At 37.1% G+C, this 23,588-nt stretch overlaps 1 protein-coding gene across 1 annotated transcript in view; it reads left to right on the forward strand.

Moving 5' to 3' along the window:
- TMEM245 (transmembrane protein 245) overlaps nucleotides 1–23,588 on the forward strand; it is a 66,049-nt gene that overhangs the window by 22,642 nt on the left and 19,819 nt on the right. The window contains exons 7-13 of the mRNA XM_084899313.1: nucleotides 6,051–6,155; nucleotides 8,250–8,332; nucleotides 10,854–10,944; nucleotides 13,460–13,558; nucleotides 14,707–14,838; nucleotides 17,636–17,758; nucleotides 17,887–18,032. Of these exons, the coding sequence (XP_084755439.1) occupies nucleotides 6,051–6,155; nucleotides 8,250–8,332; nucleotides 10,854–10,944; nucleotides 13,460–13,558; nucleotides 14,707–14,838; nucleotides 17,636–17,758; nucleotides 17,887–18,032 (779 nt within the window). The remainder of the gene's footprint in view (nucleotides 1–6,050; nucleotides 6,156–8,249; nucleotides 8,333–10,853; nucleotides 10,945–13,459; nucleotides 13,559–14,706; nucleotides 14,839–17,635; nucleotides 17,759–17,886; nucleotides 18,033–23,588) is intronic.

Consider the following 23,588-nt stretch of genomic DNA (forward strand, 5'->3'; position numbering starts at 1 on the left):
CTTTGGGTATACTTTAGGGAAAATGCTGCAAAGAGCATTCACAGTCACTGATGAAATTACACTTTTTATTAGCATTTATACTTCTGACAGCACTGATGCTCCAAATTCTGTGTTTATCGATTTTTAGGTTATGTGTCCACTAACTAGCATTAGTAAATATAGTGCTAAATATTGTGGGGTTTGGATGAAGTGGGGGGGAGGGGGGATGGCAAGATAATACTTTAGCTTTTTTGTAGAAAAATATGTGCCTAAGAAATTGGGGTGGAAGGAAATATACCATATAGTAACAGAATCTTAGTATGGCCTGCTTTTAGCCAGGTGTCCTCTATTCCAAATGCGCACTAGAATGTTTTTACTCTTTAAAAAATGTGAAATAACTAATACTATAAAGCTGCAACTACAGAGTTCAATGAAAACGTACTATGGGAACCTAAATTGGTTTATTCAGGGACTGAAAATTTTTCTGGGGCGTGATTTGCGAAAGGATCTTAATTATTACTCTCATCTATTTAAGGCTACAAGCTTTCAGGTTATTTTATGTATTTTAAAAAATATATATTTTATTGATTTTTTACAGAGAGGAAGAGAGAGGGAGAGAGAGTTAGAAACATCGATGAGAGAGAATCATCGATCAGCTGCCTCTTGCACACTCCCTACTGGGGATGTGCCCGCAACCAAGGTGCATGCCCTTGACCAGAATCGAACCCGGGACCCTTTAGTCCACAGGCTGAGGCTCTATCACTGAGCCAAACCAGTTTCGACTATTTTATGTATTTTTAATTGTTGAATTGCCAGCAAAGCTTGTGGTTATCATCATCACTATAATCATTGTATATCTTAAAGGAATACTACATTCACTCGATCTATATCTTTACAATGCAGAACAGTTTTTTCCCCTCTAGTTTTTCTTTTGTTTGGGATAATTTCCTCCTCATGCTCCCAGTGACTTTCTTTTCTTTTCATGCTGTTACTGCATTCTCTAATGATATTCTACTGTTCTTCTCTTCTCTCTCTCACCTTCCTCCCCTCCCCCAAGCTCTGGCACTGGCTAAATAAGAAGGTAAATGAACACACGGATGTTGGTTTTTGCTGTTTGGTGCTGTAACTTCTCTCTGTATCTCTGTTCTCACGCCTTCTGTCTGTATGTCAAACTAAGTTTTTGTTATTAAAGTTCTAATGATAAGCTATGGAAGGTCATGAAGCATTGAGGCCGTCCCAGTACAATTTGCTAAAAACCCAAAGCTATTTTATTCAGGATATTGGTAGTGTCTCCTTGCTCAAGTGTGTGTAAGAAGTTCAGTCGTGTAGTCCTTTTGTCCACTATGATGGGCTTAGCCTGATACTCCTTTGATGTGTGAGGGCACGTAGGCCATAAGTTACTAAAAAGGAAAGAGAATTCTTTGTGGCTAATTTTTTAATAAGTGACACAGGAAGATTTCAGAAGATAAATCTGTGAAGTATTTATGTAATTTCCTAGATTGGTAATTTTATGTATTGACTAGTATTCCAAAATTTTATATTTAACTTAAAAAAGATGATAGTCATGTTCTGTGAAGTCTAATTTCTTTTTTTTTTTTAAAATATATTTTATTGATTTTTTAAAGAGAGGAAGAGAGAGGGATAGAGAGCTAGAAACACTGATTAGCTGCCTCTTGCACACCCCCTTTGATGAAAGCAGGTGGTTTAAATGTATTTTCCTAATTTGTATATGTACAGGGTGTCTCCCCAAAATGTGTATATTCTTTAACACCTGGTAGCTCAACTTTGAAAATGAAATGTATTTTACCAAACATTGCCTTTATAATTATTCAAAGTGTGTATATATACATCTTTTGGGGACACCCTATATATTGAAAAGAAAATTTCCTCAAAAGATGAAAGGAGACCTAAAGTCATTAGGTTTGTTTGATTTAAAGCTAAATGAGTTAGATTACCTAAAATTCATGAGCCAAATTACAGCTAATGAGTGATTTTTTGTTTTGTTTTGTTTTTGGTTTTGTTTTTAAATATATTTTATTGATTTTTTACAGAGAAGAAGAGAGAGGGACAGAGAGTTAGAAACATCGATGAGAGAATCATCGATCAGCTGCCTCTTGCACCCCCCCCCACTGGGGATGTGCCCGCAACCAAGGTACATGCCCTTGACCGAAATCAAACCCGGGACCCTTCAGTCCACAGGCCGACGCTCTATCCACTGAGCCAAACCGGTTTCGGCTAATGAGTGAGTTTTAAAAGATTCCTAAGAGATTGAGTAACTTTTGTCTTTTCCTTGCCGATGCCATGCAGCATAGGTAAAGCATGGTGTGGAGCTGGAGCAGCTGCTTGCAGTTCTGAGGGTGTGTGCTCCAGGAAAGCGCTCAAATAAGTTGAAGATCATTTTATCACATTACATCCAAGGTCAGAAATTGCAGCATTGGGTATTTACTATTCATTCCAAGCTCAAGTGGAGTGAATTAGAAAAATGAGAAATGAGGGTGAAAGAGAACAAATATTATGGTTAACTAAAATTGCAACTGATTTCTCAAGGCTTAATTTAGTTTTTTTTTTTTTTAAAAAGCATCATAAAAACCTACATTCATGATAGAATAGCAACTTATGTAGTGGCACGACACTTTTTAATAACTTGATAAATAAAGCCAGTGAATTTAGAAATTTGAGTGTCTTTTGATATACATTCACCAATATCTCTAAATTTTTGCACTTGAAACACCCAGAATGTCACTTAAAATTTTTTTCCTCTTCCCCTTTTAGGAAATAAAGTTTAACAACTAAAATGATTTCTCAAAGCCTAGAAGACGGGAAAAATTCTAGGGACTGTGATTTCCGTGAGCAAGGCAGTGGTGACAGGTGGTGTGGTTTCCTTTGCCCAAAGTAGGCACGGGCAGCTCAGCCTCATGGGACACACCCCTGGCATTCCTTCAGGCTTCCCCCCACCTTCCCTTCTCCACGGCTTCCTCCACGTGTTTCTCTTTCTGTGTCTGAGTTTCTGTTTCCTTCTGAGTCTTGTTCCGTTTACTTTTTCAGGGTATTCTCTTCCTCCATATACGTTTTGTATTCATTTTGTTTATTTTTTTCTCCTCTTTTGGGCTTTTGTTCTATATACCAATTCCCTCTCCACATTTATTTCTTCTTTTTCTTGGCTTTTCTTTCTCTCGTTATTCTTTTTTACTTTTTTAATCCTCTCCTGAGTATATGTTTCTTGTTTCTTTGATTGATTTGAGAGAGAGAAGTGTGTGTGTGTGTGTGTGTGTGTGTGTGTGTGTGTGTGTGTGAGAGAGAGAGAGAGAGAGAGAGAGAGAGAGAGAGAGAAGAGAGAGAGAGAGAGAGAGAGAGAGAGAGAGAGAGAGAGAGAGAGAGAGGAAGAGGGAGAGGGAGAGGGAGAGAGGTGTGTGTGTGTGTGAGAGAGAAATAAGAGAAACATCAATTGTTTGCCTTTCATATGTGCCCAGTCCGGAATCAGACCCAAAATCTTTTGGTGTTTCGGACAACACTTCAACCTACTGAGCCACCTGATCAGGACTTCTCCTTCTCTTTTGCTGTATCTTTTCATCCTGTGTTTTGTTTTGTTTTTAAATCTAATCTTAACCCATAATGTGAATAGAAGCTCCTCCAACTTTTTTTAACTTATGAATTGAGCTTCATAAATGATTTTATTTTAAATTTTTAATGAAACGGATAACCCTTACTGTTATCCCTTGAATATAAATTTTTATTTAGGTAACTCTTAGTGTGGATTTCTTCCAACCCTTAGTTCTACAGCTTGTGATAAGAAAATTCTACCCTGGTTGAAAAATACAACATTTAATTTTGTAATGTTGATGTACATAATGTGTTTGGAATATTCCATGTTTTATATGTTAAAAATACCCAGACATAAATTTATTTACTTACTTATCTTAATATATTTTTATTGATTTCATAGAGCAAGGGAAAGGGAGAGAGAGATAGAAACATCAGTGATGAGAGAGAATCATTGATGGGCTGCTTCCTGTACACCCCCTACTGGCGATCGAGCCCGCAACCCAGGCATGTGCCCTTGACCGGAATCGAACCTAGGACCCTCCACAGGCTGATGCTCTATCTACTGAACCAAACCAACTAGGGCTAAATTTAGATATTTATACTTTGTAAATAGAGCATCATTTATGTTTAAAAATACATTTTAGGAAACGACTTTTCTAAAAAAGAAAAATGGAGGCTCTCGAGTTACTTTTAAAATTATAATTTGTGAATACAAATCTGGTCTTATTTCTGAAATTATTTTATTTATGCTTGCCTATGTAGGTATATATTAACTGAGCACTGTTAGGTTTTGGGGAACAAAGAGGAGTAATACAACACTAGCCCTTATTAAGGAAGTTGTCTCAAGAACTATGTGTAGAGTTGGTTCTGATTGTGAAATTCTTCCATTTCATTGATTTTAGAACTTACATTCAAAATATGTCATTGACCTTCCATATCTTAGAAACCTGTTAATATTTTTTTTAATCTCTGCATTGTCTTCCATGCTTTGATGGCATGCACTGAAAACTAACTCTTCTGTTTGAAGCTGTAATAGTGGAGATAGAAGATGAACTTTTTATCTTGGAGTTTACTGTAGTATTGATCTCTTGGTGACAGGATCCTTCATGAAAGATAAAGGGAATGCAAGCTTGTGAGCCTTGAGTGGACATTAATTCTTTAGAAGTCATGTTATTTTGTGTTGTTGTTTTTAATAACCATTCTTTGCTTTTGGATGTTTAACTCACTGTTTGGAGAGCCTATTTCAAATTTAAGTAAAGAATAACTTAATCAGCACCTTTGTAGTTCATGTTAGAGTTGAGGGTTGCAATGTAGTGTTTCAGCAGTCACCAGTCTAATTGATTGTATTTTTGAAATGTTAAATACTAGCTTAGCATGGCAAGAATCCTACACATCTATCAGAATGATATATTCTGAAAATAATAATTTTTATATGTAGGATTATTTGTGATCATGGAAAATGAGAGAAGTTAAATTCAAAATAGAATGTCAAATAACATTGAGGTAGAGCATAATTTTAATTATTGATTTAGGAATAACCACTACATTAATGGTTATTTTCTATTTGCAGTCAGTTATAACTTGTCACAAAGCTTATGCTTTAAAAAAAGAATAGAAATTTCCAGTAGAATACAATAAATATTTTAAATAGTAAAAGATGTAAAGAATACTCATATGCCTACCCTCCAACTTCATAAAACATAACTTATATAATTGAAGCCCATTTTGTATCCCTCCCTGACCCTTTCCCCACCCAGAGTAAGTATTATTCTGAGATCGGTATTTATCATTACCGTAACATTTTATTACTGATTTTGTAATCTTAATGACATCAAAAGGAAAACATATATTGAAAGTAATTACTATTTTAATTTGTTCCTAATTTATGTATATATAATCTAGGACCTATTTTATAAAAATCACACTTTTTATAAAGTCATCTATATTTGCTAATTGACAGTAAAATTTCAAAAGGTTTGAGGTCAGCTAATTCTCATTATTTTCTATAGAAATATTTACCAGATTATCCTGTATAATAAAAGGCTAATATGCAAATTGTCTGCTCAACCAGAAGTTCAACTGGGAGTTTTATCAGGAGGCAGGGTGGGCCAGCCAACAGCCCTCGGCCTCTTCACCCACCCTGCCCAGCCCAATTAGCCCTGATCAGTGCAGGCTGGCTGGATCCCAACTGTGCACAAATTCGTGCACCAGGCCTCTAGTAAATTATAATTTGAAATGTAACATACTATAACATAACATATCACATAAATGTAAATTACCATAATATAATGATTATGTTCCTGTTGACTGCTTTTTCTTAGATGTGACAATAAAAAGCTCTTCATATAACAGCAGTAATTAATACCTAATTTTATAAAGTTGCTTACAGTTGTCAGTGCTTTAGTCATTATTCCATAGTTTGCTTTGCATTGTTGAATATTCTATTTTGTCTTCATTATATTTGAATGCATATGTGTTTTATTAAGTTGTATTTTATAGCTAAGTAATCCTCTCTTATTTCTGTGCAGATAATCATCTGGCTGGAGAAGATGTTAGACAAAATAATTAGCATTTTCATCATATTTTTGTTAGTAATAGGAACCCTTCTTTTAGCCCTACTCCTGACTGCAAAGGTAGAGTACAATAATTACTATTACCACTAGTAAACTCTTAATTGTTAGAAGTGTAGTATGGCTAAGAAGCTGACAGACAGTATGGAAAATGTCATTTTGCTTATAAATATGTATAACTGCTATAACTTAATTTTTGTATTACTAATTTTGCCATGAATTTACCTAATATATTTTTACATGCACCATTATTTTATTATCATCAAAATCCTCAGATGTAAATACAGATACAAAAATTGAAATACAGAGGGACAAGTGGCTTCTTCTGTCAATAGGAAAACTATAATCTAGTCTTATGACTCCTAATCTAGTTAATACCCTGTTCACTAGATCAGAGTTTTTTTTTTACTAACTCCTTCCTTCTTATCTCATTGGTCTGTCTGCTGATATAGCATAGGGCCTTTATTTCTCACTCTCCAGGTTCTTCCAGCTTATGTTTCCTCTCCCATCTTCGTTCAGACTGCTCTAACAGAATGTAGACTAGGTGGCTTGAACAACAAGGGTTTCTCATGGTTGTAGAGGCGAAAGCTCCAGATCAGGTGTCAGCGTGGTTGAGTTCTTGGTGAAGAGGGCGCTCTCTTCCTGGTTTACAGATGGATGTTCTTTTCTTTGTATCTTTATATAGCAGAGAGAACTGTTACCTGTCTCCTGTACTGTTTAAGGGCACTAACCCCATTCATGAAGGGTCCACCCTCATGACCTAACAGGGGTCCTCAAACTTTTTAAAGTGGGGGCCAGATCACGGTCCCTCAGAGAGCTGGAGGGCCAGACTATATGAACTACTAATTCCTACTGTAACACCTCGGCTGCGCTCACTGCCCAAAAAACCTGGCGGGCCGGATCAGACTCCTCTGCAGGCCGCATGTGGCCCGCGGGCCGTAGTTTGAAGACCCCTGAAATTACTTCCCAGTGGCCCCATCTCTTAACCATCACAATGGAGGTTAGGATTTCAGCAAATGAATTTTGGGGAATTTAGACATTTAGTTCTTAACACTCCTCTTTCATCTCAGCAAAGAATTATCATTGTCCCAACTAAATGGTATCTATAAGAGATACATTTTAAATTAAAGTCATTAAAAGATATGATAGTAAAAGGATTTTTAAAAAGATATATCATGAGAACTATAAACATGATAAATCTGGTATGATTATATTAATATCAAACAATTAAAACAAGAAATATTACTATACACAAATAATGATAAGAGTTAGTACTACAGTAAGATACAGTAATTATGAATGTGTATATTCTAGCAATAGCTCTAAAATACATGAAGCAAAATATTCAGAATTAGAAGAAGAAATGGACAAATCAAAGATTATAGATAGGTTGACTAATACTCCTCTTGCAACAATTGGGAGAATAAATAGATAGAAAATTAGTAAGAATAAACAAGCCTTGAAAAACAGTCAGTATGACCTGTCAGTAGCAGAATCCTGTTCTTTTCAAGTAAATATAGAATACTCACTAGGATAAACCATATGCTCAACATGCTAATTTAAACAAAGTAAAATCATACAGAGCCTGTTTCCTGACATTGGCTTGCTCCTTTTTTAATCCTTTATTTTGCTGATTATTGGGCAAGGTAAATTTGGAGTAGTTTCAGTTTGTTTGTTTTTATTACTCAGAGACCTTACTCAATTGCTAATATTTGTTTGTGTATCTTGCATATAAGCTCATCTAGTGTTGATACTGCATATATATACATATGTACATACAGACACATTCGTATTATATGTCTATACACATATACTACATACGTGAACTATATATATTATTGTGTATATGTGTATTTGTATGTATCTGTTTACATATTTTTTGCTTAAGTAAATTGTTGAGCTTCTTGAAGGCAGGGACCTATTATGTACATTTTATTTTCCATAGTTTGTGTGATAGAATATTATATATGCAGCTGTTCAATGCATCTTTCTAAATTAACTGCAACTAAGATGTATAATTATTTGACTCTAAAATATTGCTCCAATAATAATTGGGAGAATAAATAGATAGAAAACTAAAAAAATAAGTGTAGAAGAATAAATGTTTAGTTGGGTTTACTTTTTATTGATATTCTTTTTATCTCATTTGTGATGCAGGTACATCAAGAGAGTGTGCACATGATTGAAGTCACAAGCAGTTTGATTAATGAAACTCTAGCAAATCACCCTGAGTGGGCAAAGTAAGAATATTATTGTATTTTACAAAAACAAAAATGGAGTTGGATGACCTAGGTTCAGTATCTGTTTGCATGAACTGGTCTTCATTGCTGCACTGCCTTGGAAGAGAAAAGATAGGGTTTGCTAAAGCTTTGATGAAATTGACATTTTTGCAAAAGAATTGCAAGCATGTAATCTGGGAGAGGGATTGATGGGAAAGTGCTTAAGATTTTGGAAACCGTTTATAGTAAATGATACCTTATATTTGAATTGAGAGTTACACTTCATAGCATGTTTATAATTTACAAGGTACTTTCACCTGCTTTGGGACCTATCTTCCTCACAGTGACTGTGCAGTAGGTTGAAAAGATTATATCCATTTTACAGATGAGGAAATAAGATAGAAGGTTAAGGAATTTGAAATTATAATCAACTGCAGAGTCAGCCCTCAAATCCAGTGTTTCTGATCAAGTACCATTCCATGTAGGAGAGTTTTAAAAAGCTGTTTCATGAAAGGTCTGATTCTTTTGAAGCAAATAAGTGAGGATGAATATACATTAATAGTAATGGCTTCTCGCACATCTCAGTATTCAGTAGATTCCTGACCTGATGAAGGCAGTTGACCTTGTGAGAAATTCTGTGGATATTCCTAGGGGGGATACAGTTAAGATTTCATTTGATTACTTTCTTCCAATATGGAGCACATTTATAAGTCCTGTGTAGATGCCCTGATTTCCTGTGGATGTGTTTGGTGAGCTGGTGGATAAATTACAAGACTTAGGGCAGGGTCACCTTAGCAGAGCTTCAAAGAAAATGCAGTCAGAGCACATCTTAATTCTTGTCTTGGACAATTCTATTAGTCAGAACCCACTTTCTACCAACTAGAAAGAGATCATATCCATTTTACAGATGAGGAAATAGGATCGAAGGTTAAGGAATTTGAAATTATAATCTACATATTAAAACTTAAGGAGCCACATGGTATGTTAGAAAGTTTCCTTTACTGGGGCTGTTCTCTTGGAAGTTTATATTGTGAAATAGATTAACTATTATCCAGAAAGATGAGGGCAGGCCAGTCCAAAATGTAAGAAGATGGTTTCCTCTAAGAGTAGAATTAGTGATTGACTGAGGTAGTGACTATCCTACTGAAGGAGCTCAACATAGAGACTGTGGTTAGTGTACCATCAGGGCCCATCCCAGTTGGTCCCAAGGTTGCTCTGTGTTTGTGGCCCATGTAGTGTTGATACTGCATATACTGTGTGTGTGTGTGTGTGTGTGTGTGTGTGTGTGTGTGTGTGTGTGTGTACATACAGACATATAGGTCTTTGACTTGGCCTCAGGACAGCTTCTCTTACCTGCTGCTGTAATGACACCTGTTGTGAGTACATTAGTGAAGAGTTTTCACTGAAACCAGCAAGACTTGTTATCAGGCCTAATGGACCTATTTGTTAGTCCTTAAGGATCTATCTGGATGTCTCTATGGATCCTCACACATTATATCCTATATTTATAGGATATAATCTATAATAATAAAAGCATAATATGCTAATTAGATCACATGTCCTTCCAGACGACCTTTTGGACAAAGCCAGGGCTGCGAGGGAAGCCCGGGTCCCGGGTGGCAGAGGGAAGCCTGTGCTGGCAGCTATGGGAAAGAAGCCTACTCTTGCATGAATTTCTGCATCAGGCCTCTAATTTTTCCATAAAAATGTAGTGCCAGATAATTGAAAGTAAACAACAGACCCTTCAAACCACTATAAATCTATAATCCTAGAGTAATTTAAAGCTACTTAAATTAATTTCTCCCAAACACATCTCTTTAGAGATTTAAATTTCCTGTTTATATCCTTTTACTGTAAGATTATTATTTTTAAAAGTATCTCTAAAGTTTTATCTTACTTGCTGAGAAGTACTTGAACTGACTGAGAATTTGCAAAAAGCTTCACAAAGATTTTGTTTATGTGGAGTGTATGATAAACTCGTTAATACTAAAGATTCAAACCAATTTGTGGATGTCGACATCTCTAGTACATAACATTGTGAGGAACAGTTAAGAGAATTGTTTAAGTACTCATTGCTGTGCTCTAGCCCCAGAGTTCCTTTTTCAGTGGGTCTGAGTTTAGGCCGGGTTTCTAAGCAGTCGTGATGCTGCAGGTCCATGGACCACAGTTTGAAAACCGCCATTGTGCATTCCAGAAGTTGGCCATCAGTGTCCCAGAACTACTTCCTCTGGTGCTGTGTGAATAAAGCAGGTGACCTAGAACTGAAGGGACAGAGAAAAACATGGCAGAGCAGAATGGAGAGAGGTAGTGGGGAAAGTGGATGCAAAAGATAAGGCTTGAAAAGACATTCCGAATATTAGAATTAGGCCAATTGGGCCTGTAAGTCAAGGATTTCTGTGTGATTCATTTGTATTTCTGTGTTAATGGCTGTCCAGGAGTTTGTCAGTTTCTGATTGTTTAAATACATCAAGTTCAAAAAGTTATGGGTGCAGTACACTAAAAGTGTGCTAGTTTTTCATTTTCTTTCTTTATTTTAAATTAGCTGGCTTCCTGAGGCTCAGGTAGTCCAAAGAGCCCTCAATTCTGCAGCTAACAATGTGTATCAGTATGGACGAGAATGGATAACCCACAAGGTAAGGGAAGAGCCTCTCTTTGCAGGTCCTTTATTGGTAATGATTTCTTGCTTCAATAAAGCATAATTTCCCTTTGCAGATAGGTTTATATCTACAAGTCAACAAGCAACATACAGTGAAATTAAAGCTTTTGCATGATCATACTGAATAGTGCTAATAGCCTAAACAAGCTCAGAAGTTGGCCATTTGCTTCTTGTTCAAGATGGATCTGATTCATTATTTGTGCACTAGGGAGGAATGATCACTAAGCTTGGTAGTCAAACGAGGTTCTCAGGGCCAAAGAAGACATACGGAGTAGCCTGTGAGGTAGGAGGAAACCCAAACTGTCTGTGTCACAGAGGCCGAGAGAAGAAAATGGTTCAAGAAGGACTTTGTCAGCTAAGGCTTCACGCAAGATGAGTGCTGACTTGTCATTCCCATTTCCTAGGTGAGGCTCGGCTACGCCTTCAGTCAGTCAGTTTTCAAATGGCATTGTGACCGCCCTTAATGCTTTACTGTTCTTCTCGGGCAAAGAGCATGTCACAAACCCCAAACAGTAGGTGTGTTTTAGTGATCCTTTTAGTAGGCTCTTCGCTCTGGCCCCGTCTTCCCAGTTTTATAACATGCTGTAAAACTGTGCTGAACTCTCCTTTACTGTGATAGCTATGGTATTTTAGTTATTCCCTGTCATGCCTGGAGAGAGCCAGCTAAAGGAGATGTCAGTTTGAAATGGTATTTTATTGCAGTAAAGCCACTGTGCTGACAATCTGGAAAAGGAGCTGTCAGTAACTTACATTATAGAACTCTCCTGGTTCCAGGGAGATTTCACGAACTAATAGGAAAGTGACAAAAAGAATTAGGAATAGGAAGTCTGTGAGTCTTTGACAGTCACACTATGCAAAAGACAAATTTAAAGAAATGAAAGGAAGTTAGCCTAGGGTAATTGTGGTTTTTAATTATTTGGGGTAATTTGCTCTATTAGGTGTTCTTTGTTCGTAGGTTATATAGGCTTGAGTTGAAAGAATATGAGAGAACTTCTCATCCTGAATCTGCCACTTGTCTGTGTAACTGGGACTGTCATAGATCCTTTCTAAATCTGTTTTCTCAAATGAACACAGATGATTCCAAAACTATTTTCTGTCCAACTCATGGAGTTGTAAAGATCACATAACGTAGGTGAAAGCCATTTGTAAATTGTACAATGTGATGAAACTTTGATATTCACAGATTTGTGTTTGAATAAATCACTTAAATATAAAGAACAACATTGGGCAGATGTATTTGCATCAAATATGTCTAAGAACTGGTTTAAGCATCTGTAAGGCCAGCATCAAGTGGGCGAAAGGTATGAATAATCCACACTAAAGGAAATACACATTGAAAACCAAAATGAAAATGGTCGTTCTTGTTACTAAAGAAGAAAAGTATAATCAGTTATCACTTCACACCTTTTAAATTACCTAAAAATCAGTTATCTGTAAGGCTTTGGGAAAATTGGTTCGGTCCTTAGAATGTTTGAAAGTGTTAATTGGTACAATCCGTATAGTAGACTACTTAATAATGCATAGCAAGAACCATTAAAAATGCTAATTTCCTTTGATTCTTGCACATTTATCTTACATTAGAAGTAAGGAAAATACTGTGTATAACGATGTGCAGTGTTACTTGTGACATTAAAAATTGGGAACCATCTATGTGTCCTGTGATTTGGTGATGATTAAATACTATAAAAATATAATGAACTAACACGAAACCATTAATAAAGTTGAAGGTTAGTGATGAAGACTAAATATGAAAAGCTCATGATGTGAAAGAAAATGCAGCATTCTAAATTATGTCTATGTAAACAGGCAGAAATTGCAAAGAAAATGAAGCAGCTAGTTTTAGTAAGGAAAGTAAGTCTACAAATCAGTGTTTGTCCTTTTAAAAGTATCTTTAATGTTACCACATGGTTGTAATAACACACAAAATGTGGGGTACGGTATTATAATAAATGACCTTTCTCTAAGTTATCTGAAGTGTACTTGATTTCCATACATCCTGAAGCCAGACCAATCAGTCATAACTCGGAGTCCCGACATCTCTCAGCAACGGGCATATTTGCGTTCATAGCCTGGGTTCTAAAATGTCACGTCAAGTTCTGTGGCAATTCTTAATAATGTGATAAATGTAACATGAGACTTCAGTATAATGGGTGGGCACTGGAGTCACATAGAAAGATTTTTCTCTGTGCAGATATGTTCAGAGATGTTCGTAATCATGGCTTTATTTGTAGTCTTCTTTTACTTTTTGAAGTTACTCTCCTTGAGACCTAAGGATAGAGGAAAGAAAAAAGAAGCAAAAGATGAAAGGGAGGAAATTTACTGGGAATATTGAGGAGCAAAGTTTATGAAAAGAACATTGTGTGGCTAGAGGCAATTAAATAGTCTGGAACATTTCAGTTTGATTTAGAACAAATGTAAGGACCCAGCATGTGTTCGTTTTACTGGGTTATTGCCTGGAATATTAAATCAGATTATATCTGTATTTCTTCCAGCTTCATAAAATTCTTGGAGATAAGGTGAACAATACTGCTGTGATTGAAAAGCAGGTACTAGAACTTTGGGACAGATTGTATCATTCTTGGTTTGTAAAGGTAAGTTATTTTAGCTAAGGATTTCAATGGTAAACTAATAAAGTCCTTTTATTTTATAGATCCAATGACTAAGTAGGACTTAAGTAATGCTGGAATTTCACTTACTGACATTTTTAAGCTACAGGGTCTTAAACCTTAGGCCCCAAAAAGTCAGAGCGATTGACGGTTAATCTCCATGGCAGCGTCCACCCGTTCGTTATCAGCTACAGCATCTCATCATCTAGACCAGCTCTGGGCAGGAGAAATGTAATGCAAGCCTCCTAATGTTAGTTTTTCTAGTGGCCGTGTTAAAAAAACAAAAATAATCAGGTGAAATTATTTATGCATAGCCTTTTCTTTTTCTTTTCTTTTTTAAAATATATTTTATTGATTTTCCACAGAGAGGAAGGGCGAGGGATAGAGAGCTAGAAACATCGATGGGAGAGAAACATCGACCAGCTGCCTCTTGCACGCCCCCCACTGGGGATGTGCCTGCAACCAAGGTACATGCCCCTGACCGGAATCGAACCCGGGACCTTTCAGTCCGCAGGCCGACGCTCTGTCCACTGAGCCAAACCGGTCTCGGCTCTGCATAGCCTTTTCAAACCTAGTTATTCCTGACAATGCAATTCTCTTCCAGATAAACAAGTTAAGACTCCCCTCGTTTCTTTTTCATATTCATTTCCCCCCTGCTTTATTGATACATAATTGATACTTAACATTGTATTAGTGATCTTTTTCATATTCTTTCTCTCCCCTCTGGTTTCTTTATCTTGGAAAGAAGATTAATAAGGGAGATGAGAAAAGGAGGAAGAAAGCAAAAAATAAGAGAGCAAAAAAAAAGGCAGGAGGATTTAAAAGGGAAGAAAAAATAAAAGTAAATGCTGTGTTTGTCTACGGTAGAATACACACTGAGGAATAACGTGTGTCCACAAATGTACTGAGGAGAGAAGCACTGAAGCTAGGCTGAGACGCAGTAACTAGCATATTACCAGAAAAATACTTTCTCTTAGGTCTTGGTGGCGTTCTTAATTGGTTTCTCAAATAATGCAGTTTTTCACTTTTGTGTATTTGCTAAAGTGCTAAGTGGACCTAAAGAGAGGTTATTTATACTCTCTGGTCTTTAGGTTAAGTTGGAGATTTAATGTCTGAACTATTTTTTCCCGTAGAACGTAACGCACTCTGGAAGGCACAAAGGACACAAGATGCAGATAAGCCGTCAGAACAGCTGGCTGGGAGACATTCTGGACTGGCAGGATATCGCGTCCTTCGTCCACGAGAACATCGAGACGTTTCTTTCTGTAAGAAATAATATTTATAGTTAAACTGGACTTGGAAGTAAAAACAGAAACACTCACTTTCAGTCTTCTTTACCCACTAAAAGGACTTTACTTACCCTGTTTTTAATGCCACAGCATTTGACGTTCTGAAAATTCTGAATGCACTACAAAGATGTCCAAAACCTGTAGACCTCAGGTGTTGTTGCCTTGATATGCCTGGAGAGTAACCAAGAGATGCTAAACCAGGGAGCATATGCATGATGCTGCGGCTCTCAGATTCTGAGCTAGGGATCCTTGTCCCCAGAGGCTGCCCAGAATGGCCCCAGCTGGACCATTACAGGGGGAGCTGCCTTTCTGGCGGGCAAAGCCCTTTTGGCAAATGGATATATGGTTTTCTCCCCCATGCACCGTCCACCTCTGCCTTTTCTTTTTTTAATTTTTTTTTTTTTTTTTTTTTTACGAAGGTTAGAGGTGGCAAGGAACAGCTAGCAGTGCTGTGAAGTTTCAGTGACTGCTCTTCATTCTGTAGTGTACTTTGTGGGGAGTCTGCCTGTGGCTTTTCACAGAGATGAGAAAAAAGTTCCTGTGAAAACACTTGCTCCAAGTTAACAAAAATCGATGTTTACAATGCTAGATTTTTTCAATTTAATTTTTATCCAAATAATAGATGACCATAGTTGAAAAGCCAAAAATGCTCTAAGATTTATTTATTTATTTTAACTGCTTTAAGATTTTAAGTGGGGGAAAAAATAGCAATTTTTTCATGCTTCTCCACTTCTGTCTCATTCTCCAGAAACAGCTGTCAGTTCCTTTATTCTGTTTTATTTTATCACTTTATTTTTAAAATGTACTTATTGAACTTATTGGGGTGACATTGATTGATAAAATTATATAGGGTTCAGGTGTATAATTCTAGAATACATCACCTATATATTGTACTGTGTGTTGAGTTCACCACCCCAAGTTTAGTTTTTTATGGGTGTTTACCTCTGAATTTCTAAAATACTGTTTACGCTGCTCTTTCTTGGTTTTGCAATTTTAGATACTATCTTTTGACTTTCCAATATGGAAGATGCAGGTAAAGATGTGACTTTCTTGCGAGTCCCTTGGTGCTCTCCTCCTCCTCCTCCTCCGGGGTTTTCGTACAACTCCTTTGGCTCCTACCCTCCTTCCTGCACTCACACTATCCCTTCCTCCCATTCACCTAATAGAGCTATCACAGTTTGAAATTTTATCTGTCTCTTTCTGCCATCATACTTTGCCCAACAGCTCTTCCTTATATTCTAAACCTTACTTCCCAATCCTCTTGAGTATACAGAGAGGTTATTTGATCTTGGCAACTACCAGTCTACAATTAATGAATTCAGTTAATATCTTAAGAATTACCACAGGGCATTTCCTAGCATTGTGACCTAGAAACTATTCAAAACTTTTTCTTTTTTTTTTTAATAAAAATTCCAGAATGACTGAGCCCCCCAAAAGAATGCCTGTCAAAATCACAAGCAAGGGCATTGTTGGTTTGTCTCTGGAATCAGTGCCATTATTCATTCATCCCTTTATCCCGCAGGGTCAAACAGTCAATCATGCATATTTTTGTAGGCACTGTGAAACATTTTCAAGATTTTATGTAAGGCGTTTTTGTAAATGAGACCAGCCTGCCAGAGTTCTCTTATGAAGACAGAGCTGAGGTTTGCAGGAAATGCAGAGGACAACAACATGTGCTTTAATAAATGGTACATTTGAGGTAGGAAAGGAAGGGGTAGCCTTTCACAGCGCAGATGGTGTAACTTGAACATATGACAAAAAACAGAGCTGCTGTTTTGGAAAGGGTAGGCACCAAAATAAAATCAGACGTTTTGAGTTCTATTTCCACATATTAGCTCTCTGCCCTTGGGCAAGTTTTTTTTAAAACTCTGGGCTTCAGTTTGCCTATAAAGTAAAGATGGTGTCACCTGCATTTCTTCCCTTACGGTGTTGTGAGGTTTATGGGATGAAAACTAAGGTTGTTTAAAAATTTTTAAAAAAGTTTTTCTGGTCATTTTGCTTCCATATTTTATATTACTCAGGGAGAATAGAACAGGCATTATCATAAAGGAATGTAAGTTTATGAAGAAATAGGAAAACATCCAGGCGTGCTATTGACAATATACATCTTCCTTTAGTAATAGTTAACATATATTAATAAACTTTATTTTAATATCTGGTCCTTGTAAAGTTGCAGGTGATGGATCAACTGAACTCTAGTTCTTAATAGAAGGGTCATTGTTTATGTGAGGAACGATTTTCAGCTATAGAGCTCTGCCTCTGACCCTGTCTGTTCATTTCTTTTATTGTGATTTTAGTGAAGATGCTGTGGTAGTTGCAGATAAAGTTAAGTTGAAGGTGGAAATGTGGAAGGAAGCTAATAAATCAAATGCTAGATTTTCATGACCCGCACTTGTGAACCTACATGCTATGATTGCACTTTGACATATTCTCCTATTGGTATTATTCCTATGCATACCATTTTTACAGTTATAATCATGCTATCTAAATTTATCTAAAATTTTCCTATCCTGCTTTTTAAACTTAGCATTATATCACAAAATATGTTCCAATGGTCATAATAGAGATGATTTTAATGGCTGTCTAATATTATTTGGAATAGATTCATCATAATTTATGTAATCATTTTCTTTCCTAATCAATATTCAAATGTTTTCAGATGATTTTTTTTTTCCCCAGTTCTTGCCCTTTCAATTTATGGTACTGTATTAAAGGCACACAGATACCTTCTTTCCTGAGGATTAGTTCTGATATTCAGCTTTCTTCCTCTCAGATCTTGGAGTCTCTGTGGATTGTTATGAGCCGAAACGTGAGCCTGCTTTTCACCACTGTCACCACGCTCCTGACCATCCTCTTCTACAGCGGGACGGCCCTTCTCAACTTCGTGCTCTCTCTGGTATGTACGTACAGATAGAACACATCGCAATTCCTTCCACAGGGAAGCATCTTCTTGGCGCCTTTGGTGTGTCCTTCCTGTAGTCTCCAAATGTGGTTTTTTAGGAGATGCTGTCCTTTGTTTTGCAGATCATTTTCCTGACCACACTGTTTTATCTGTTAAGTTCCAGTGATGAGTACTACAAGCCCGTGAAGTGGGTGATATGCCTGACACCACTGTCTCAGCCAGGCCCTTCTTCTAATATTATTGGCCAGTCTGTGGAAGAAGCCATCAGGTAGGGATAACATTTACGCTATTCTTCTTTCGCAGAAACTTCTTTTCACGAGAAGCCCGTTCGGTTTCTGTCTTGAGTCTTCCTGGTAACATTCAGTGCTAACCAAGTGAGGGAACTGCTGATGTTTAAAAAAAAAAAAAAAATTATCTCCTTTTGAGAGGATTATATAAGCAGTGAAAATGTTGCTAAGAAAAAACTTCAAATCAGTTCCAATATCCTACTCTCAAGCCCACGGTTTACAGAGATTAATGGCCTGTCCCCATTGGCTTTTCCTTCGCAGGCTCTTGCTCTGGGTGCCAGTCATCACGTCACTTGCTCACTCATATACCTCACCTCTCAGGACCCTCCTGTTCTCAGGAATCCCAGCTCTGCTCTGGGAGGGTGTCGGTGGCCTCCGGGTGTCTTCCTCTCCCTCCGCAGCCAGGCTGTGCCTTCTGCAGGGGTAGTTTGGACACTGGCAGTGCGGAGTTTTGGGTTATCTTTAAGTCATAGTCGCTGTGTGCTTTGTAGGTTCTGGCCAGAAACTTCCGTCCTGTCTTCTGGGATCCATGTATTGCGGGCTTGTTTTCTGAATGAGATGCTTCAACATTTGTTCTTCGCTTGCTTTTTTCAGGTCACAGGCTCCTGCCCCCCTTTTCTTTTTTCTTGTTTCCAGTTGGGAGAGGCCTTTTGAAGCCTCGGCCTTGTCCCTCATTGCTCTGAACTTATCATTAATGCTTCATCACATTTTTACTTTTTAAAAAGAATCTTTATTGTTGGCAGTATTACAGATGTCTCTCATCATCTCCCTTTTTATCCCCTTCCATCCAACTCTCACTCCACCCCAAGCCTTCCCCTACATATTTACTTTTTATGAATAGCTACTCATGTTAACTTCTCATGGTTTCCATTAGAGCTCCTTTATCTAGTAAGTTATTGGCCAGGTGGTTGCAAGCTTCTATTGAACAGTGGATCTTTGGCTGGCATTTCTACATGCTTGTAAAATATACCATTGCTTGGAACCAGTCTTCTGCAGAAATCTTGATTTGACTGATAATCCGTGGCTGAGCTTGGCTTCTTTTTTTTTTTTTTTTAGAAAGAGTGATTTTTATTTCTGTGGAATTAAATCCCTGTTGCCAAAGTCCCATTTCCCTTTGTCCAGTCATTGAAGAAGTGTAGCTAGGGCTTCAGCAGAGCTAAAATCAGAGCCAGTGTCCAGAGCTTTCTTTCCATGTTGGGAGCAGAGTCCAATCCAGGATTGATCTAGCATAGTTTTTGTTCCGAACTATAATCCAACAATTCATTGCAAATGGGGTCGTCAGAGCTACATGGCAGTCAAAAGACAAATCAGCAACTCCTCCCTGCAACAATTCAGCAGTATATTTTCTACAAGGTGTACTCCATAAATATGATGCAGAACTGAGCAGAGACTCAGAAGCAGAATTGCCAGGGGAACCAGTGCTAGGGTAAGGAAAATTAAGAATTGCTGGAGGCACATGGTAGATAAGTTAAAAATTTCAGGGGACCCAGTCATAGGGCAGATTCAACAACTTTATGAGATTTACTTCCAAAGCTAGACCAGGTCCTCATGGTGAATAGTCACAGCAGGGGAAAATACTCTCCTGCTTCCAACAGGAAGAGAGGAGGAACCATTTTCTTGGCTTTTTTTTTTAATGTATTCATGTACCAGCTAGTGAAGATAACCCTTGGATCTTCAGAAAACCCTCCTCATTTCAATAGGTTGGATGTTCCTCAAATACCTTCTCTCTGGGAACTTTGGTAGGTTTTCTCCCTTTTTCCTACTACAAGGCTTGGGTAAGGTCTTCACCAGTATCTTGCATCCTTGATTAGAAATCAAAGTGTTTTTGTTTTGTTTTTTTCATTTTGGATTTTAAAAAAACACACAGTTCTTATCTACTATGGTACCTTTGGGGATGGGGGAGGGGGTGGGTGAGGGAGAGAGCGTTGGCATTCATGTAAAGGCTCTAAGTTGGGGAGCTTTCAGGATGAAGCTGTTCCTCAGGAAGAACTCCTGGCCTTTTCAGCCTGTGTGACTCTTGGTTATCATCTTTATTGAGTAAATGAATGATGAAAACTCCAGCAATAGATTAACTTGAGTTTATCTAAATGCCATTTATCTGCCAAAAAGTTTTTTACCAAAAAGGAAAATAATCTTCTGTCTTCCCAGTAGAATAAAGCTAGTCAATCCACCATCTCAAAGAGTCGCAGAATCCTCTAGTCAGTTGACTTAAGCCAAGATTTACCAAAAAAAATCTACCTTGTCCATAGAGAACTTCAAGAAATATGATAGCTTATTTTCCTAAAGTAGTCTTTATTAGCACCGACTCTTATTCTCACAAAAGCTTTTCTGTCTTTCAATCTCAGCTTTTGAATTTTCCCTTGTTCTATTTCCTTAGTGAACACTTACTAACCATCCTATGAATGTGGGTCATTGAGTCACCATTTGTTTGTTTGTTTTTTCTCTCTCATGAAAATCAAGTTATCCTTTGTTATGAAAACCAAGTTATCCTTTGCTTTATATTTATTTATTTTTATTTATTTATTTATTTATTTATTTTATTGATATTTTACAGACAGGAAGGGAGAGAGATAGAGAGCCAGAAATGTCAATGAGAGAGAAAAACTGACCAGCTGCCTCCTGCACACCCCCCACTGGGGATGTGCCCGCAACCAAGGCACATGCCCTTGACCGGAATCGAACCCAGGACCTTTCAGTCCATAGACTGACGCTCTACCACTGAGCCAAACCAGTTTCGGCCCTTTGCTTTATATTTAATACTCTAATGTCATGGTTGTTTGTAATTGATAAGCAGAGCTATGTTTTGTGCCAGGATAGTGAAAACACATAATCCTTCTGGTATTCCACGAGGAGCTGGTTGGGGAGAAGTTCATGAGTTAACTTTGTGGTTCTGTTGAGACTATTCATATGGACACATGAAGCTGATGGCTGAAAATTCAAGTCTAGCTCTAGAGGGAATTTAAGATTAGAAGAGTTCAGTCATCTTCAGAGATATGAGGAAAACAGTATCTTTATACAAATTAGATTTGCCTTGTCGACTTGAGTTTGCACACACTAATTATGCACTCTAACATTAGCCCATGTCTTGGTTCCAAAGTATACTTGGATAAACCCATTCATTTTATCATATTATTTTTAATACAGAATTTTTTTTTCTTCTATTTTTTATTGATTTTTTTACAGAGAGGAAGGGAAAGGGATAGAGAGCTAGAAACATCAATGCGAGAGAAACATTGACCAGCTGCCTCCTGCACACTCCCTACCGGGGATGTGCCCGCAACCAATGAACATGCCCTTGACTGGAATCAAACCTGGGACCCCTCAGTCCACAGACCAACGCTCTATCCACTGAGCCAAACCAGCTTTGGCCAAAAAAAATTTTTTTTTAACAATCCTTAGTACCATCCTAATGGTCTCAAAACTGATAGGTTTTTGTGAGTCTGAAGATAATGGTACAAAACTAGAGAGCTTATTACAGCTTGGGCCATTTTTCTAACTACAGCTATAATATATCAGATTATATAAATTAAAGGTTGTAATTCAGGATGACTTTTAGCAGTCTTAAGTGCTTTCGGTCTATTTTTTTTTTTCTGGGTCAAACTCAAGACTTAAAAGAAAAATGTATGGGTTTTACATAGATGCCTCTGAAGATCCTTCTCATGTATATGAAGGCAGTGAGTTCTAGTTCTAAGAGCTTCTGTCAAACTTTGCATTCTGAAGGATTGTCTTCATGATGGAACATAGCTCTTCATAGAGAAACATTTCAAGAGGAAAAATATTGTACAGATGATAATGAAATAGTATTATAGTGTCCTGAGAGTGTAGTTTAGTCTGCAAATTACCAGTGATTAACAGACTTCATAAGCATCAATCATTAGTCATCATTGATGCTGCAGTTAAGCCACTCATTAAACTCATTTTATGGGGTCCATTAGTAAGTTAAAGATGGAATTGGAATTGGGAGTTAATTGCATGACCAGACAGTGAACATGTCTTTGTTCTTCAGGCTTTGCCTTTTGAAATATGTGGTTACTTTATAATCACTGTCTCATTGAATTTTTGAACCTTAATTGTCACTCACAATTCTGCATAAGCATTCTAAATTAAATGCATTTGTGGTTGGGTTTTCATTTCATGAAGTTTTGAGTCAGTGGCATGCATCCTTCATTCCCAAACCATTTTCCTCCCCTTAGAGCATGTTGTGTCAAGAATGTTTGCATCATACCCTTCTTCCCTGATGCTCCCATTCTGCTTGCTCTGGTGGAGATATTGCACATTACTAAGTTGCATGTTTCACGGCCTCAGTGCAATTTAGTGTGTGTGATATTTTCACATGAGTGCATGCACACGGGTATGGCTCTTGCTTGTGGGATTGCAGCTTTTCAGTGCCAGTGGGGAGGATGTTTGTATTGGGAGGTTTTCATTTGGAAAGTGAACACGCTTCTCATGTCTTTCCCCCAATTTTGGAGGATTAAAAGTGTTTGGGTTTTTAAAAAAAAAAATCAGTGTTGATCATTTGGTAAATCAGTACTTCCATTTTTTACGTGGAGCAAAATGTATTTTCATTGGAAAGAAATACTCATGATTTAAGGTTATAAACCTTTATTTGAAATGTGTAAGGGAAAACTTAAAGCTGTTAGAAAATGTATTTTCATTTATTTGAAGAGATATCTCTCCTAATATTGGAATAGAGAGATAGACTTTCTTATGGATAATTGGGAAATTAAATTAGCTAGAGTTCTTAAATAATAACCAAATCATTAAATATACTGTTTATTTAACCTACTTGGTTAAAGATTGTTCTAATAAACCTAACCATTTACTTCTTTAAGTTTCCAAGGAAAATGACCTTAAAAAAACTTTGTCTTGTATTTAGTTTTTCATTGTGTTGCTTTAAAAATTACTAAATTTATTTTAATATGCTTATAATAGAACTGGTGTTTAGATACAAATGTTTGCTATTTGCCTCTATAATTGAAACAATCCCTTGTTAATTTTTTTACTTAGCATCTTCCAATCTCTTTCTCTCCGACTTCTGTCCTCATGTCTCCTTCCCTGACTCTCCTGTAGAGAAGGCCAAACTGTAGTGACAGAAAGCATATCCAGTGGCTTTCAGAGATCCAGGTTTAGGGAGGGATTGACTATGAAAAGGTGTGAGGGAACTTTTGGCGGTGATAGAAATGTTTTATATCTTGATTGCAGCAGTGGTTATGAAACTGTTTACGTTTGTCATAATTTACTGAATTATGTACTTAGAATTGGTGAGTTTTACTGTTATAAATTATAGTTCAATCAAGTTGAGACAGAAAAAAGAGAGAAGAAAAACGGCTAGGAATTTGAGGGTGTCAAAATGTTCTTAGTAAATGGTTAGAGGATTTTCCTCTGCTGTTTTATAAAGCTTGTGTACCAGATCGTAAGTATAATAATACGATAGGGGGCAATATGTTGTCTTTTCCTCCCTCATTGAGTTGCATGAATATATTTAGTAACTGCAAACAATATCTAATGCACTTAGGGTCCACAAAACTCCTTAAACA

Source organism: Pipistrellus hanaki (assembly GCF_964339955.1).
Source record: "Pipistrellus hanaki genome assembly, chromosome: 11".
Classification (NCBI taxonomy): domain Eukaryota; kingdom Metazoa; phylum Chordata; class Mammalia; order Chiroptera; family Vespertilionidae; genus Pipistrellus; species Pipistrellus hanaki.